Source organism: Alexandromys fortis, unplaced genomic scaffold, assembly GCF_014885135.2.
Source record: "Alexandromys fortis isolate MF-2015 unplaced genomic scaffold, M_Fortis_MF-2015_v1.1 scaffold_3, whole genome shotgun sequence".
Lineage (NCBI taxonomy): Eukaryota > Metazoa > Chordata > Mammalia > Rodentia > Cricetidae > Alexandromys > Alexandromys fortis.
In genome coordinates, this window is record NW_026067909.1 from 9,172,643 (window position 1) to 9,190,703 (window position 18,061).

Consider the following 18,061-nt stretch of genomic DNA (forward strand, 5'->3'; position numbering starts at 1 on the left):
AGGAATAAGATCAGAAGAATAAAGAATGTAGGATACAGAATGTAGAAAAATGAAGAAGAAAAAGAAAAGGAAAAAAGAATCAGAGAATTAGAGCTAAGAAATTATAGACAATTAGGGCAAGAAATTAAAATTAACGCAAAACAATAAAGACACATAGCTGGAACAGCAAACATGTGAGTCTTTTCCCTCAGAGTAGAACTATCCTACAGTGGGCGGTGGTGGCACATGCTTTTAATCTCAGCACTTGGGAGGCAGAGGCAGGCGGATCTTTGTGAGTTCAAGGCCAGCCTAGTCTACACGAGACAGTTCCAGGACAGGCTCCAAAGCTACAGAGAAACCCTGTCTCAAAAATCAAAAAACAAACAAAAGAACTATCCTAAGATCCTTTCCCTATGCTACGGGCAAGCTGGGCTCAGCTGGCTCATCAGGTTTTCATTTTAAGACATTACTGGCTTTGTCAGAAAATTCTTATTCACTTCTTTAAATGTTTCTCAGACTCCATCAGTGAAACAATCAGAGCCTATACTTATGTTTGGAAAGTTACATACAAGGTATCGACTCAATAAATTTATGAAAAGATATAGGAAAGAGATAGCTCAAAATAGCTCTCAAAATCCGACCCTGGTGATGTACTTCCTCTTCAAGGCCACAGTTCCCAATCCTTCCCAAACAGCATCACCAAGTGGGAACCAAGTATCCAAACCTAGGAAGTAATATGGAGAGCACCTCATTCAACCCACCACCTAGGGCTATTGCACTTACTGATTTCCTGTATAGATTTTAGAAGATTTTATTTTTCAAGAAACTGGTACATAGCCGGGCTTGGAGGTACACGTCTTTAATTCCAGCACTTGGGAGGCAGCAGAGGCAGGTGGATCTCTTGAGTTCAAGGCCAGCCTGATCTACGTAACAGGTTCCAAGCCAACCAAGGCACCTAGTGAGACCCTGTCTCCAAACATTAACAAAAAGACAGGTACATTTTGTCAAATTTATAGACAGAGGGCTACTCAGAATGTTCCCTGATTATCCTTTAACTCATGGAATCGGTAGTGATGAACTCTCTCCAGGTCTGATATTAGTGATTTGCTTTTTATTTCCTTTTTCCCTTTCTTTGTTCGGCTAGGGTTTTAAAATTTTTATTCTTCCCAAAAAGCCAGATTGGGTTTTATTGCTTTCTTACTGTCAATTTCATTGATTTCTGTTCTGAGTTTTATTATTTTCTAATTTTATTATTTTATCATTTCCCTGATGATTTTGAATTTAATTTGCCTTTATTTTTCTAGTTTCTTTTGAAAAAAAATATTATTTTATGTGTATAGACCCGTATTGCATGTCTGTGCTTCATCTGCATGCCTGGTGCTCACAGAGGTCAGGAGAAAGTGTCGGGTCCCCTGGAACTGGACCAAAGTCTCTCCATAGCTTCTATCAGCAGCCCTGGCAGTGCATGGCCCACCAAGTGCAGAGGGGCCTCTAGAGCTGGTGGAGAATCTAGCCCCAACCTTGGGGTCCCAGGGCCCACACCTCTGGTGACAGATGCCCAACAGCCAAAGCGGCGCTGACCTTCGGTCTCAGGCATTGTTGTCTTCTCCCTGACAACCAGAGAAGAGTATCTGGAGGACACTGTTGAGGGCTGGGGGAGGTGAAGTAGAAGCAGAACTGAGCCAGGTTTAGAAACCAGCAGTCTTGCCGGGCGATGGTGGCGCACGCCTTTAATCCCAGCACTCGGGAGGCAGAGGCAGGCGGATCTTTGTGAGTTCGAGACCAGCCTGGTCTACAGAGCTAGTTCCAGGACAGGCTCCAAAGCCACAGAGAAACCCTGTCTCGAAAAACAAAACAAACAAACAAAAAAAGAAACCAGCAGTCTTAGAAGACCAGAAAACACAGCTTCTAAGGGACAGTGTGGGGAAAGCCACCCAGGGAATGTCACCATTACATTTCATCTCTTGTGGGCTAACATGCCTTTTTTTGTTTGTTTTGTTTTATTTTGTTTTCCAATATGGGCTCTGGGGATTCAAACTCTGATCCTCAAGCTTACAACAGTCCTAGGGCTTACACAGTCAGATCCATACATCAAACCGTGGGACAGGAATACCATGAGTGCTTCTTTTCATTCTTTCTTTTTGCTTTGTTTTAATAATTTATTTTTATTTTATGTGTTCCAGTGTTTTGCCTACATATATGTCTGTGTGAGGATGCTGGATCCCCTGGAACTGGAGTTATGCAGGGTTTCTCTATAACTGCCCTGACTGTCCTGGAATGTGCTCTGTAGACCAGGCTGGCCTCAAAGTCACAGAGATACACCTGCTTCTGTCTCCTGAGTTATGGGATTAAAGGCGTGCGCCAGCAGCCCCTGGCTCATTTTTTGAAATTTATTTTTACGTGTATGTGTATTTGGCCTGCATGTGTGTCTGTAAACCCTGTGCATTCCTGGTGTCTACAGAGCCCAGAAGAGGGTGTCAGAACTCTAGAATTGCACTTAATGGTTTTGCATTGCCGTGTGGATACTAGGAATTGAACCTGGGTCCTCTAGAAGAACAGTCAGTTTTTGTTGTTGTTTTTTTCTTTTTTAGTTAGTTAGTTTGTTTTGTCCACACAGGCTTTCTCTGTATAACAGTTTTGGCTTCCAGGAACTCACTCTGTGGACCAGGCTGGCCTTAAACTCAGAGATCTGACTGCCTCTGCTACTGGGATTAAAGGTGTGTGCCACCACTGCCCTACTCACAATCACTGTTTTTAACTGTTGAGTCATCTCTTCAACCCCTGCTTTTTTTTTTTATTTAGGCATGCATGTGGTGGACACACACACATGCGTGTGCATGCAAGCACACTTGTATGGGGGTACCTGCAGAGCCCAGAGGAGAAAGTTGGATGGCCTGAAGCTGAAGTTATAGGTGGTTGTTGGCTATTTAACGTGGGTGCTGGAAACTAAACTAGCCCTCTGCGTGAGCAGCAAGTTCTCTTGTGTGCAGTCTATCTCTCCAGCCTCCCGCTGTGAAACATTTACTGTTGGGAGGTATGCATTCCACAGCTTAGGTGTGGGGGGTCAGAGGACGACTTCATGGAGTTGGTTCTCTCCTGCCATCTTTATGTAGGTTCCAGGGGCGGAGCTCAGGTTGTCAGGCGAGCGCCATTATCTGAGAAGCCATCTCACCGGCCCTCCCTTGGCATTGCATCATCTACCTTCAAAAGCGAAGAGAGGGAGACAAAGCAGACTTGCTCTCAAGAACTTACAGAAAAGGATGCGCTGTAAAGGGCAATAGAGCGTTGCGTGTGTGAATTGTGTCTTCAGGGACTGTAAAGGTATTCCTGCACTCGAACGCCACGCTATCTTTGCCATGTGGCGCTACACACGCATGGCTATCTCACGTCCATCCCACACAGTCAGTGGAGCTCCACGTCCCTGTAGTCACCTGCGGGTCCTAAGGTCAGAAGCATCCAATCTCTGCCCCTTAGCTGGGTGTGGGAGAGGATTAGCAGGCAGCAGAGTTCAGGGCCCGCTGCCCCCCCCCTTTTCTCCTGGTGAGAACCTTTCCACAAAGCCCTGCCCACACACTCCCCCTTTGCCTTTCACACCCTGTCTGCAAAATTAAAGTCACCTAAGACGATTTCTGACAACCTGAATCACCTTTACACAGCTGCTTGGATGCCACACCTGGTAGGAGGAGTACCTGATAGAATAAAATAGAAGAAAACCAAAGGTCGCCACCCTTTAAGCATGAACTGTGCTTAAGTGAGGGAGCCTTGTGACTCTCTCAGCAAGACTCTAGCTGAGCCGAAATGGACAAGGCTGAGCAAGCCCCGCACCCAGTCCCAGGATGAGACCAGTTTAGCCAGGGAAAGATCACCTCTGCTCCCTGTATCTACCTCTGAGCATTAGATCCTGTGACGGGACCCCATGGATGCGGCTGGGGCCCCCTGCTCCAGGTGAGTGTGCCTTTCAGGGGAAACTTTCCAAAGGAGTGGGCTCACTTCGCGAGCCTGTCCTGGGCTGCTGATTAAAACCCATCTTCTATTGCAACTCTGCCTGCCCACACACCCCCAACCTCAAGCCGGGTCATTTATGAGTCTGCTCCCCACAAGGAACTCAGACCCAGGCCCTGGTGCCTGTGGTCCAGAAAGGACTTACCAAGGTGTGCTACACGGGCTTGGAGTGCAGAACTTAGGAACTCTGCCAGGGCCAGGCCTATCTGCTCACTATGTCCGAGGCGAGCTGTGCTAGAGCGCTATCAAAGGGACAAAGGAGAGCACAGACCCGTGTTGAGACCTTAACTGTCTTTATCCGGTGTGGCCAGGCGTGTGAAAGGAAGGACGCAGGACAGCTAGCTGTGGTGTGGTCCACTTCACCACAAGCAGTTAAGAAATTAGAAGCATATTGTCCTGGGGCTCCCTGTGGAGAAGGTGGGAGGCTCGAGGGGTGCTTTGGAGGTTTGGGGACAGGTCCCTTGCAGGTCACATCAGTAATAACTCTGCTCATTCCCAGCCGGGAGGCGCTGGCAAGGGAGCTGATTCTGGCCGCACTAGAAGACTTGAGCCAGGAGCAGCTGAAGCGCTTTCGCCACAAGCTGCGGGATGCGCCCCTGGATGGCCGGAGCATCCCTTGGGGGCGACTGGAGAACTCAGACGCTGTGGACCTCGTCGACAAGCTGACCCAGTTTTATGGGTCAGAGCCAGCCGTGGATGTGACCCGAAAGATCCTGAAGAAGGCGGATGCTCGAGATGTGGCAGTGCGGCTCAAGGCGCAGCAGCTGCAGCGTAAGCTGGGTTGGGTTGGATGGGGCGGAATCGGTTGAGATTTACTCTCCACCACCATATGAAGCTGTGCTACTCCCGAGAACGAGCCAAAAAAAAAAATTCGTGCACGGGGCGGGGGACTGTTCCAGAGACTTCCAGGGGGATGCCTTGCCTCATCCCTCATGCTCATTGAGCCTTATGTTGGGTTTTTCTTCCAGAACTCGGCCCCAGCTCAGTGGTTGTCTCCCTGTCGGGTAAGTTTGGCGGGGCACACACTATTACTGCTTGGGGGTCCTTGGGTGTGAGTGAGGTAGCTGGAGGAGGAAGCCATGACACAATGAAAGAAAGTGAGGCCAGGTTTAGACAGGCAGGGCGTTGGTTCCAGGGCGGCGGCAAGTCCGTCCCTACCTTCCCCGGTCTCACACCTTACAGAGTACAAGAAGAAATACCGCGAGCACGTGCTGCTACAGCACGCTAAGGTGAAGGAGAGAAACGCCCGCTCCGTGAAGATCAACAAGCGCTTCACCAAGCTGCTTATCGCGCCGGGGAGCAACGCCGTGGAGGATGAGCTGCTGGGGCCGTCGGAGGAGCCGGAGCCTGAGCGCGCGAGGCGCTCGGACACGCACACCTTCAATAAGCTCTTCCGGGGAGATGACGAGGGCCTGCGGCCGCTGACCGTGGTACTGCAGGGTCCGGCGGGCATTGGCAAGACCATGGCCGCCAAGAAAATCCTCTATGATTGGGCGGCAGGCAAGCTATACCACGGCCAGGTGGACTTCGCCTTCTTCATGCCTTGCGGCGAGCTGCTGGAGAGTCCGGGTACGCGCAGCTTGGCAGACCTGATCCTGGACCAGTGTCCGGACCGCAAGGCTCCGGTGCGGCAGATACTGGCGCTTCCCCAGCGCCTACTGTTTATCCTGGACGGTGCAGACGAGCTGCCTGCTGTTGCAGCCCCGGAGACCGCCCCCTGCAAAGACCCTTTCGAGGCTACGAGTGGCTTGAGAGTGCTGAGAGGACTGCTGAGCCAAGAGCTGCTGCCCTTGGCTCGCTTGCTGGTGACTACACGCAATGTCGCCCCGGGGACTCTGCGGGGCAGACTGGGCTCGCCACAGTGCGCAGAAGTACGCGGCTTCTCAGACAAAGACAAGAAGAAGTATTTCTTCAAGTTCTTCCGGGACGAAAGGAAGGCAGAGCGCGCTTACCGCTTTGTGAAAGAGAATGAGACGTTGTTTGCGCTGTGCTTCGTGCCCTTCGTGTGCTGGATCGTGTGCACGGTGCTGCAGCAGCAACTGGAGTTGGGCCAGGATCTGTCTCGAACCTCCAAGACCACGACATCGGTGTACCTGCTCTTTATCGCCAGCATGCTGAAGTCTGCAGGCACCAATGGACCCCGGGTGCAGGGAGAACTGCGCACGGTGTGCCGTCTGGCCCGGGAGGGCATCCTGAAGCACCAAGCACAGTTCTCAGAAAATGACCTGGCGCAGTTGAAGCTTCAGGGCTCGCAAGTTCAGACACTGTTTCTCAGCAAGAAAGAAGTGCTGGGCGTTCTAGAAAAGGAGGTCACCTACCAGTTCATTGACCAGAGCTTCCAGGAGTTCTTGGCTGCATTGTCCTACCTACTGGAGGCTGAGGGGGCTCCAGGGGCACCCGCGGGAGGTGTGAAGATGCTCCTGAACTCTGACGCAGAGTTGCGTGGTCATCTTGCACTCACCACTCGCTTCCTCTTCGGACTGCTGAGTGCAGAGAGGGTTCGTGACGTTGAACGTTATTTTGGCTGTGTGGTGCCAGAACGCGTGAAACAGGAAACCCTACGGTGGGTGCAAGGACAGGGCCACCCCAGGGTGGCTCCAGTAGGGCCAGAAAAGAATGATGAGCTGGAGGACACTGAGGAACCAGAGGAGGATGAGGAGGACCTCAACTTTGGACTGGAACTGTTGTACTGCCTGTATGAGACACAAGAGGATGCTTTTGTTCGCCAGTCTCTCACCAGCCTTCCAGAGATAGTCCTGGAGCGAGTTCGGTTCACCCGCATGGACCTCGAGGTCCTGGGCTACTGCGTCCGGTGCTGCCCAGCTGGTCAGGCTCTGAAACTGGTCAACTGTGGGCTGGTGGAGGTAAAGGAGAAGAAGAAAAAGAGTCTGATGAAGCGGCTGAAGGGGTGAGTCTAGAGGGCAAGGCTGTTCTCACCAGCGCAGTACGCGTGCCTGCCTGGGCTGGGAAACATGTCCACACCTGATGACCCACCCTTTGCAAGGTAGCTGTCTCTCTTCTTCCCCAGAGTGACCTCACCATGCCTTATGCAGATCAAGGCAACCTTCCCAGCACAGCCAACATAGCTCCAAGAAGTGACCTAGGCCCCTCCCTGATGCAGTTTCTCATACATTTTGGTATTCCATGTCCTCTGTGTGCTGAGCCTTGTACCTCTGCCCCAACGCTATTTGCTGTCTATCTTCAAAGTCTACCCTGACTTCACCACTTGGGTCCAACTGCTGGCCCCAAGGTACTGATTGCACTATTCCATAGCCCAGCTCCACCAGATCCTAGGTTCCTACACAGACAAGGACATTTGCTCTCTATGAACTAAGTTCTGTTCAATACCCATCCCAAGACTCACCATCTGTTGAGAGTATACACCAAGACAGTGGCAAGACCTGGTCCTAGCGACCTACAGGCCCACTCTTGGGTTTTGTTCAAGTTTGTTGTGGGGGGTCGGGATGGGGAAACACAAGGGATGTGGGATAAGTGACAGAGACAGTTCTGGAACCCTGGGGCATTACAAAGGAAAAACTGAGTCCTTTCTAAAAAGGCCTCGAAGGAGCATTATGGTCATCAATCTTGTTTTCTCTCTCCCTACAGTTCTCAAAACACCACAAAACAACCCTCAGTCTCCCTGCTGCGTCCACTCTGTGAGGCCATGACGTCCCAACAATGTGGCCTGCGTATCCTGATGTGAGTCACCATGCCTCAGCATGGAGGGGATTCCAAGCTGGGTGCCCGGTACAGAGACAGAATTTGCCCTCTGAGGAAGGCTGGGGACATAGGAGGCGAGCTTAATCAGGTTCCATCACTATTAAGTTCTGACAGAGGAAGGCTGTTGCTAGGCTTTGTGGGAAACGGGGTGCTGCACAGCCTGTAGGGAGAGACAGAAAAAGCAACAGTGCTTTCCTATGGAAGGAAGCTCCCTGGTGCTCTTAGAGACTGCTGGGCCATCTCTTGGAAGGAAAGTGTTCAGAGGGGTCGCCAGCTGGTACATCCTGACTCTCTGAACCCTTGAGCAAGTCAGTCTGCCCATGCTTTGGTGTCCTCCCTGTAAGACATAACCAGCTGAGGGCTGGGATGGCTCAGAGGTTAAGAGCACTGGCTGCTTTTCCAACAGTCCTGAGTTCAATTCCCACCAACTACTTGGTGGCTCACAACCATCTGTAATGAGATCTGGTTACCTCTTCTAGTATGCAGGCATGCATGCAGACAGAACACTGTATATATAATAAATAAACAAATCTTCTTTTAAAAGAATATAAGTATATACTCAAAATAATAATAATCTTATTATTAAGCTGCCTTAGCTTAATAATTAAGCACTCAGGAGGCAGAGGCAGGTGAATCTTTGAGTTTGAGGCCAAACTGGGCTGCAAAGTGAGTTTCAGGATGACCAGGGCTACACAGAGAAACCCTGTCTCGGAAATATATATATATATAATTCCACCTTGAGATTGATATAAGATTTACTGAGGCTTCATGGGTAGAGTTCTTAAAACTTTTAGCTATCACTGTTGAGCAGAGAGTAAGGAAAGTTATAGGAATAATAGTGACAGGCCACGGTGAAGCAGATAGTCATGCATCAATAGAGGATGAGGTAGAAGGCTGGGTTTGCGGGGGGAAGGGTCCAGAACCCTGAAAATAAAACAAAAGAGCCAAAAAGATTTGGCCCAGAAAACGAAGTACATGAAAGTGTTCACCTCATGATTTGTAATAAAAAAAATCTAAGATAGTAAAGGTGCTCAACCATTGGGGATGACGGCCCATCTGAACCCATGGGGTAATTATGAAAAGCTATGCATTTCTAGGCTAGTCATCAGGCTAGATGGTAGTTGGTTCAGCTGGAGGCGGAAAAGCAGTCAGGGGCTTGCAGACCAACCTACACACTTTTTGACCACAGCTTTTCACGCTGCAAACTCCCTGATGCAGTTTGTCGAGACCTCTCTGAGGCCCTGAAGGTAGCTCCTGCTCTCAGGGAGCTGGGTCTCCTCCAGTGTCGGCTCACTGAGGCAGGCTTGCGTTTACTGAGTGACGGACTGGTTTGGCCCATGTGCCAGGTGCAGACACTCAGGTGAGGCCTGGTTTTGGAGGGTTGGAGGTAGGGGATCCCAACTCCTGCAACCTCTGAAGTCAGCTCTTCCCACAGGATGCAAATGCCTAACCTCCAAGAAGCAATCCAGTACCTGGCCATCCTGCTCCAGCAGAGCCGGGTCCTGACCACCCTGGATCTCAGTGGCTGTCAGCTGCCTAACTACATGGTGTCCTGCCTGTGTTCAGCCCTGAAACACCCTAACTGCTGCCTAAAGACACTCAGGTGAAGGCAGGGGGAGACATGGTACTGAGGACACAGCCTATCAACTCTAGGTTAGAGTAGATCCTAGGAATCCCTCCCTGAGACCAAGCTCACACACAGAGCTGGGTGCCCAGCCTACAAAGATTCACCTTCTATGATTCTATCCAAAGCTCTGGGTCTCAAATAAATATCCATAGCCTATGGAGACAATCCGGGCCAGTGACCCTAATCATTGTCTATATTCCCTCAAAGGCTCTCAACTTTGAATAGATTCCAAAGCTTCTGGTACTTGTGTCTCTGTTATAGCTAAGCAGATAGCTCCAACCACTCCACCCTCACCTGGGTTCTTTCCCTTGCCCCTAACTGATCCTTGTCCTGTCTGTCTTATGCATGTGGCTGCAGTCTGACCTCTGTGGAGCTGAGTGACATGTCACTGAGGGACCTTCAAGCTATGAAGACATCAAAGCCAGACCTGACCATCCTACATCCAAAACTAGACACACATCCTCAGCCTCTCAAGAGATGAAGCAGTATCTTCCGAGGCCCTGGAAGCCAGAACAGGGTAAATGATGCTGTAATAAAAGCCCTTATGAAGATGTCCTCCCCATTCAAAAGCAGGAAGATGCCGGCTTCTCCCTCAAGGCAAGTCTTTCAAGTCAAGAAGCCATAGAAGGGCAAACAAAAGACCCAGGTAGATATAGGCCCTTGCTGGCTCCTGGTACATGTCCTACCATGCCTTGGACACTCTGAGGTTAGTTTTTCCCCCAGCCCCACAACCACTGCTATCTTACTTTCTGTACCCTCCAATCTGTCCCTTGCAGATAATCCCAACAATAATAAGAATATTCAGTAATTGAGCATATTGTTTAATGGAGTTACTCATATTTGATCTGGCCCACATCTCTCGTATAGGTGGATGCAGGGCCCCAGAGTATTACCTTCTATAGGCAGAAGGTAGGTGGATCACCATTCCAGTCTGGAATTTGGGGTGTTGGCTTTTAGAAGGATGTCATTCTGGAAACCTTGGGACTTTAACCCAGAGGAATCCATTTGCTGCAGGGCAATGAGCCAAAAGAATGACAGCTTTATTTGATGATGGGAGGGAGCTGGGGCAACACAATGGATGTCTCCAACACAATAATGATTTTTTGATTCCCTTTCATTGATCTCTGTAACACTTGTCTATCAAAGTAGGTGTTGGCACGACCTTTCCTATAGCCACATATACAGGGCAAGGTTTAGTCACAGTCCACTACTGAAGAAATGGGCTTGGCATGCTGGCCTGACTGCAAGAGAGGTGTGGCCTTGAGAATCAGGACAAGCCATGCAAGCCCCTTCTGTCTGTATGTTGCTTCTATTGGTTAATGAATAAAGAACTGCTTTGAGCCTATGGCAGGGAAGAACAGAACTAGGCAGGAAAAGCTAGGCTGTATGCTGGGAGGAAGAAGGGTGGAGACAGGGAGATGCCATGTAGCCCCACCGGAGACCAGACACTGGAACTTTAGCCGGTAAGCCACAGCCACGCGGCCATATACAAATTACTAGAAATGGGTTAAACTAATATGTAAGAGTTAGCCAATAAGAAGCTAGAGCTAATGGGCCAAGCAGTGATTTCATTAATACAGTTTCTGTGTGATTATTTCAGGGCTTAACAGCCTCCCTTCCTCCTCAGTACAAATCGGCACCCATGTGGCCAACTAAAATCCACTTAAAAACCTGAGAGAGCTTGAAAATGAATTCTAGACATAAAAGAACAGAGTTTAGTGGTTTCTTGGTAGCAATAATTTTTTTCTAGATGGGCTTGCAGCAAGTAAGGTGCCACAGGGCACAGTAAAAACTGTGCAGCTTCTTAAAAAAAAAAAGGCGACTTCCTGGTTCACTGGCACAACGGTTCTGGCTCTTTTGGGAGATTCGGCTATTAAACACTTAAATGGAGTTTGTGGATAGCATACTGCAAGTTACTTGGTGGCAGCATGGGCCTACTGGTTATCAGAGTTGAGGTGGTGAGGATGGCTCCCACCCAGCAGTCTCAGGCACTAACCGACTTCCACCATGTTGGACTGTGTGGAGCAAGCAGGTAGTGCCATATTTCCCTTAGCAATGGCACAGCTTAAGTTTTTAAGAAGCGCTTAGCATTTTAAGAAGTGCTCCTGGACAATAATTACAGATTCACAATAGGATAGATTCAGACATAAAAGACCTCTAAATGGGTCACAGTGATGGATAAATGTATGTAGGCTTGGGAGAGTAAAGAGAGTTATAAAAAGAAGTAAATGGTTTTTTAAAAAATAAAAAAAGTCTTTAAAGAGACTTTAAAGAGTATAGATAGTCATAGATTAAAAGGAGTAAAAAAAGAATAAGTCACGTAATGATGGAATATACTGGATTCTGTATACTATTGTGTTTTCTTTAAATTTTTTGATTGTGAAGAAGCTAAGTACAGAGAGACATTTCATTGTACAGGCTGCTAAACTAAACCAATGTAAAGGTATCTTGACTTTAAAATTTGATTCTAAGGATATGTTGCTTTGGAAAAGAGGTTCTTCTTTTATTTCCACAGAGAATGGGAACCTCTGGATTGCTTCCAGACTAATATTGTTTGATAGACCACAACCCCCTGAAAGGTCACCATGAACACCCCTCAAAAAATTACTTTGCCCAATAGACAGCAGGAAGAAGTTTGGACAGAACTATGCCCATATTCCCAAATATTGTCTATAAATGTTTATTTACATTTAAAGGGGGATATGTAATGGAGATGGATACTTTGCATTGGTATGGATCTTGTTTTATTGATACAAATTTAAGGTCAATTTTGTTATACATATATTTCTGCTCTTGATTAAGGTACTATGTTTGTGAAGCTCATTTTAAAATGTAATGTAAAATTAAGAAATAAAAGTTAATAGATAATCATCTATAATAGTCAAGCTTTTCATCATGTTAGTTAGATTTTCTAGATGTATAGAGATATATTTCAGTTAGATAGGTATTCTTCAAATCTTTCAGAGACCTTCAAAATATGGCATTTAAAATGTTTAAGAACTTAAAAGTTTTCATGACAGTGAGACACATCTGCTCCTGGCAACACCAAGCTCTTCAAGAAGAAGATGGGCATTGAAGAGTTGGTTGACCATTTAGCAAGAAACTGCTCTTGCCTGGACTGCTTGATAAACTGGACATGTAGAACCCACAGAGAAATGACTGCTGAACTTGCCTAAAGGTGAGATGGTCCTTTCCTGCTACATAAAGGAGTCTGCCAGACATTCCGCAGGATACAAAAGAAAGTGACTGGCAAACTGCCAATATAAGCAGAACTGTCTTTGAAATTTCCTGCTTCATGGAAAAGTCTGCTGGATACAAATAGGCCTATAGGCTGAAGATAGATGCCCCAATGGCACAGAAAAACTTTGGGTGACTATCCAGGCAGTAAGATGTCTTTGTCAATTCTAGAGTTTTGGAAGTTGCTTATAATGTACTTCCTGTTTACTTAGGTAATATCATATCCTTCTGGAGTCTTTGATGGAGTTGAAGAATTTATAGTTATAGTTTATCATATATAGTTATATATGATAAAAGTTAAAGTAGATATAAATATTTTAACTGTAATTCTTGCTCGATAACTTTTGTTATATGTAGTTTTACTCTGTTAATATTAAAGCCTTCCTTTTTGTTTAAACAGAAAAGGGGAAATGGTGTGGGAGGTCCTTCTGTCTATGTGTTACTTTTATTGGTTAATGAATAAAGAACTGCTTTGAGTCTATTGCAGGGAAGAACAGAACTGGGCGGGGAAAGCTAGGTTGTATGCTGGGAGAAAGAAGGGCGGAGTCAGGGAAATGCCATGTAGCCCCACCAGAGACCAGATGCTGAAACTTTAGCCAGTAAGCCATAGCAACGTGGTGATACAGAAATTACTAGAAATGGGTTAAATTAATATGTAATAGCCAATAAGAAGCTAGAGGTAATAGGCTAAGTAGCCATTTAAATAATACAGTTTCTGTGTGATTATTTCGGAGCTAAGCAGCCGGGAACCCACAAGTGACCCCCTCCAACAAAAGTAGGTGTTGGCACGACTTTTCCTATAACCACATGTACAGAGTGAAGTTTAATCCCAGTCCACCACTGAAGAGATGGGCTTGGCATGCTGGCCTGACTGCAAGAGAGGCGTGGCCTTGCGAATCAGGACGAGCCATGCATGCCCCAGAACTGAGTCTTCTCTGCTCAGCACTGCAATGAGCCCCTTACTTCCCAGGGGAAATTCCCTCCACAATCCCTTTATAGATCCATTCCTCCGTCCTCCAAAATGAAAAACACAAAAGCCTACTCTCTCAGTTACTTTTCTATTACTGTGATAAAGCGCCATGGCTGGAAACAACTCATGATATAAAGACTTACAGTTCCAGAGGGAGAAGGGCCCACCCAGGCTGGGAAGCATGGCAGCAAGCAGCAGGTGTGTCAACTGGAGTAGAAACTAGGGGTTCACATCTTGAACCACAAGCACAAAGCAAAGCATGAACTGGAAATGAGACTAGTCCTTTTACTCTCAAAGCCTGCCTCCCTGACATATATTCCTAAGAGTGTCACCAACTGGAAATTAAGTGTGCAATTATTGTGGTGGTTTGAATGAGAAGGCCCCCATAGGCTCATATCTTTGCATGTCTAGCTCCTAGTTGGTGGAACTGTTTGGGAAGAATTAGAAAGCGTGGCCTTGTTGGAGGAGCTGTGTCATTGGGATGGGTGTGGGGGGGTGAGATTTCAAAAGCCCATGCTAGGTCTAGCCTTGCTCTCTCCCTCTACCTCCAACTCGCAGACCAAATGTGAGCTCTCAGCTACTGCCCCAGCACCACAGCTATCTGCCTGCTGCCATGCTCCCTGCCATGATGATCATGGACTAATCCTCTGAAACTGTAAGCTAGGCCCAATTAAATGCTGCCTTCTATAAGTTGCATTGGTCATGGTGCCTCTTCACTGTGATAAAACAGACCTATCTTTCTCTCCTGCCTTGCTATTGGCCTTTTAGCTCTTTGTTAGGCCAATCAGGTGCTTTAAACAGGCACAGTAACACAGCTTCACAGAGTTACACAAATGCAGCATAAAAGAATGCAACATTAAATGCAACATCATTAAACCAACATTCCACAGCACAGAAGAATACAGCACATCTTAGCTAATATTCCACAACTTTACTCCATTTTCCTTTTAGGTAAATTTTTATTTATTTCTGTACTGGTCCCTATAGTGTCTGCTTTAATCATGCCCCAAGCTAAAAGTTAAGCTAAAGGTCAACTTGTCTTTTTTTTTAAAATTCATTCTTCCTCTATAATCTTGCAATTCACATGTCATAAACTGCTTCAGTTGTTTCCTGGAATTTTGCTGAAACTGTCTGACCATAAACCCACAATAGTACTTTTCCCATGATAATAAAGGTAACTGAAAATTTCAGTTTTGTAATCACTTGCTCACCTGCTACAGAGAGGAATCCTGCTTTTAGTCTTGGGTGCTTCGGTCTCCTATTCCTGAGGAGACTGTAAATTCAGCCTGTTTGCAAAATACTTTTTTTTTTTCAAACCTTACAACATCTTAGTGTTAGCTCCTATTTTGTTTTGTTTTGTTTTGGATTTTTTATTCGGTTGGTTTTGATTTTTTTTTTAGGTTTTTATTTGTTTGTTTTGGGGGGAGGTTGTTTTTTGTTGGTGGTTTTTGTTTGCTTGTTTGTTTTACAGGGAGGTTGGGTTTTGTTGTTGTTTGTTTGGGGGAGATGTTTTGTTGTGTTTTTGTTTGTTTGATTGTTTGTTTTTGGCTTTTTAACATGGGTTTCTCTGTAGCACAGCCCTGGTTGTGCTGGAACTTGCTCTATAGATCAGGCTGGCCTTGTAGACCAGGCTTGCCACCACTACCCAGCAAGAGTGATTCTCTCCTTAATGACACTAGTCTCCTTAACAATTACACTTCTCTCTTCCAGCCCAAGCTCTGGATACAGTAGGCATCCTAGTGCCCTCTCCTCTCCAAACTGTACAGTTTGTATTTAACCCTACTTGCTCTTTTTCACTGTAGACATGCATAAGTGTTATCAGTAACAACTGTGTACAGATTATGTTATCTTGAAATTTCTTCCACTAGAGAAATTAGCCCATTATTTTAAAATTTGACCTCGGACAAGTTCTTAGGACAAGGGCAGAAAGCAACCAGTTTCTTTGCCAAATTATTGCACAAACAGCTTATAGCTGAGTTAGAAACATTGTTCCCCTCTAAAATCTCTTGAGCTGGACCTCTATGTTCTAAATTGTTCTCAGTACTACTGTCTTTCAGGATCTGATTAGAATGGCCCTTTAAGCTCTACTTAAAGCACCCAATCATTGTTCTAGTCTAAAGTTCCAAAGCCTTCCACATTCTAAAACCCAACATGGTCAGGTTCTTTGAAGCAAAAACCCATTCCTGGTACCAACTTCTACATTAGTTACTTTTCTGTTACTATAAAAAAATAAAAATAAAAAAATAAAAGCAGGATAAAGGCAACTTAAGGAAGAGTGTTTGTTTTTGCTTACAGTTTCAGAGGAATAAGAGTCCCTCATGGCAGGGAGGCAGAGCAACAGTTGGCAGGTACAGTGGCAGGGACAGAATGCTGAGAGCTCATATTGTCAAAGGCTAGCATAAAGTAGAGAGAGGAAATGGGGCAAGGATGTAATCTCCTAAAGCGTAACCAGTGACATGCATCTTCCAGCAAGACCGCACCTCCTAAACCTTCCCAAACAGTGTCACCAACTGGGACTCAAATGTTCAAATACTTGAGTCTATAGGGAACATTTCTTTCTGTTTGTTGGTTGGTTGCATCTTTTGGTTTTGTTTGTTTGGTTTGGTTTTTTTGGTCTTTTTCGAGACAGGGTTTCTCTGTGAAATAGTCCTGGCTGTCCTGGAACTCACCCTGTAGACCAGACTAGCCTGGAACTCATAGAGAGCCCCTGTCTCTGCCTCCTGAGTATTGGGATTAAAGGCACATGGTGCCACTACCCAGTTGGGGAAAATTTGTAATCAAAATCACCACACCTGCCTTCCTGGAGCTGGTGTTCTGGACCTAGCAGAGAGACAGACAATAAGTACATAGATGATACATTGAATACCATTCAGTAAATATGTGATACATAAATATATAATATGTAAATATGTATGATGTATAATCATAGATATGTATTGATACATAAAACATGGTTAATGCTGATCTATTATAAGGACAAAATACAGTAATATATAGTATATAATACATTAAATGTATGTCTAAAACATGCAATAATTAGGGGTGTGATACATCAATTGCATGTGAAATACACAAATAAAACAAAGTGTGATACACATGGTACACACATACATAGACACACATGTTAGATTAACACATAATATAATAAGTATGTGCAGGAAGATGGGAAATTGAGACAGCGTGAAAAGGAAAAGAGGACTTGAGTTCTGGTTTGTATTTTCTACTCTTGAAAGTTAAGACCTTCTTCTTTCTTTATTTCGGTTTTATGAGACAGTGTCTATGTGACCCTGGATACACTAGAACTCACTATGTAGACCAGGCCGACCTCAAACTCACAGTGATCCACCTATGTACCACTATGCCTGGCTAAAGAACCAAGATTTTCGATACAACTGCTCAAATAAACATCACTTACAAAGACAGCATTCCTCTTCTTAAGACATCTCAAATTGGAAATGTGTTTCCTGGGTCTGGAGAGACGGTTCAGTGGTTAAGAGCTTGGGCTGTATGGGTGCGGGGGATTTGAACTCAGGTCCTAATGCTTGTAGTGCGAGCACATTACCCACCGAGCCATCTCTCCTACTCTCAAATAAGAATTTCGTAAACAAGTGCAATGTACTTTCTTAGGGCCAGAACGTTTATGAGTTGTTTCATTTTGTCTTAAGGCCCAGGGTCTCATATACCCAGGCTGGCCTCCAACTCACTGTGTAGAAGATGACTTTGAACTTCCGATCTTCCTTGTCCCTCCACACCAGCGTGATTACAAGGTGTCACTGTGTGGTTTAAGCAGTGCTACAGAGTAAGCCCGTGGCTTGGCAATGCTATGCAACCTTTGCTTTTGTTTTCGTTTTGTTTTGTTTTCAAGACAGGGTCTCACTATGTAGCTCTGGCTATCCTAGAACTCACTCTGTAGACCAGGGTGGCTACACATTCAATGTCAGCCATCTCTTTCCCATATAACTGAACAATGTACCCCATAAACCACCTTACAAACTCAGTTACAAAAGGAAATTCACTGAGAGAACGAGTAAGCCAGCTCACATCATTTTATTTAACTTTTAAACTTTACTTAATCTTTAACTTTGCTTAAACTTTGAACCTTGCTGTAAATTATATCCTTTGAGCAATGTAATTTCAAAAACTGCAAAATCATACATAGCTATTGTTAGTGTTGACTGAGACTCTGGAGGTCCTATTCTGGAGTCTCAGTATCCTGAAAAGAGGACTCTAGAGGGGACCAGAGAACTCTTTGGCTAAGGATTTGAGAGAATGTCAACAGGGCAAGTGTATTATTAGTAAGGGTTCTTCAGAGGAACAGAACCGATAGAAAAAAATATATGTATGTATATGTATATGGGATGTATTAGAGTGGTTCCTAAACCTTCCCAAAAAGTACCACCAACTGGGATCCAAGTCTTCAAATACCTGAATCTCTGGAGGCCATTTTCCATTAAAACTACATCTGCCTTCCTGGAGCTTGTGTTCTGGACCTAGCAATGAGACAGACAGTAAATTCACAAATTATA

The 18,061-nt window shown here is 45.8% G+C and overlaps 1 protein-coding gene across 1 annotated transcript; it reads left to right on the forward strand.

Moving 5' to 3' along the window:
• Window positions 1-3,725: 3,725 nt before the first annotated feature.
• Nlrp6 (NLR family pyrin domain containing 6) lies at window positions 3,726-13,091 on the forward strand. The gene is made up of 8 exons (XM_050137952.1): window positions 3,726-3,924; window positions 4,481-4,752; window positions 4,950-4,985; window positions 5,164-6,889; window positions 7,588-7,680; window positions 8,891-9,061; window positions 9,137-9,304; window positions 9,686-13,091. Exons 1-8 carry the CDS (start codon window positions 3,896-3,898, stop codon window positions 9,807-9,809), a joined length of 2,619 nt encoding a protein of 872 aa, XP_049993909.1. The 5' UTR covers window positions 3,726-3,895; the 3' UTR covers window positions 9,810-13,091.
• The last annotated feature ends 4,970 nt before the right edge of the window (window positions 13,092-18,061 follow it).

What these genes read in the sequence shown, in the direction of transcription:
- Nlrp6 (XM_050137952.1), top strand. Translation starts at nt 3,896, where the DNA reads ATGGATGCGGCTGGGGCCCCCTGCTCCAG. An exon ending in GCTGGGGCCCCCTGCTCCAG is followed by an intron (nt 3,925 to 4,480) that starts GTGAGTGTGCCT and finishes GCTCATTCCCAG; the next exon opens with CCGGGAGGCGCTGGCAAGGG. An exon ending in TGCCAGGTGCAGACACTCAG is followed by an intron (nt 9,062 to 9,136) that starts GTGAGGCCTGGT and finishes CTCTTCCCACAG; the next exon opens with GATGCAAATGCCTAACCTCC.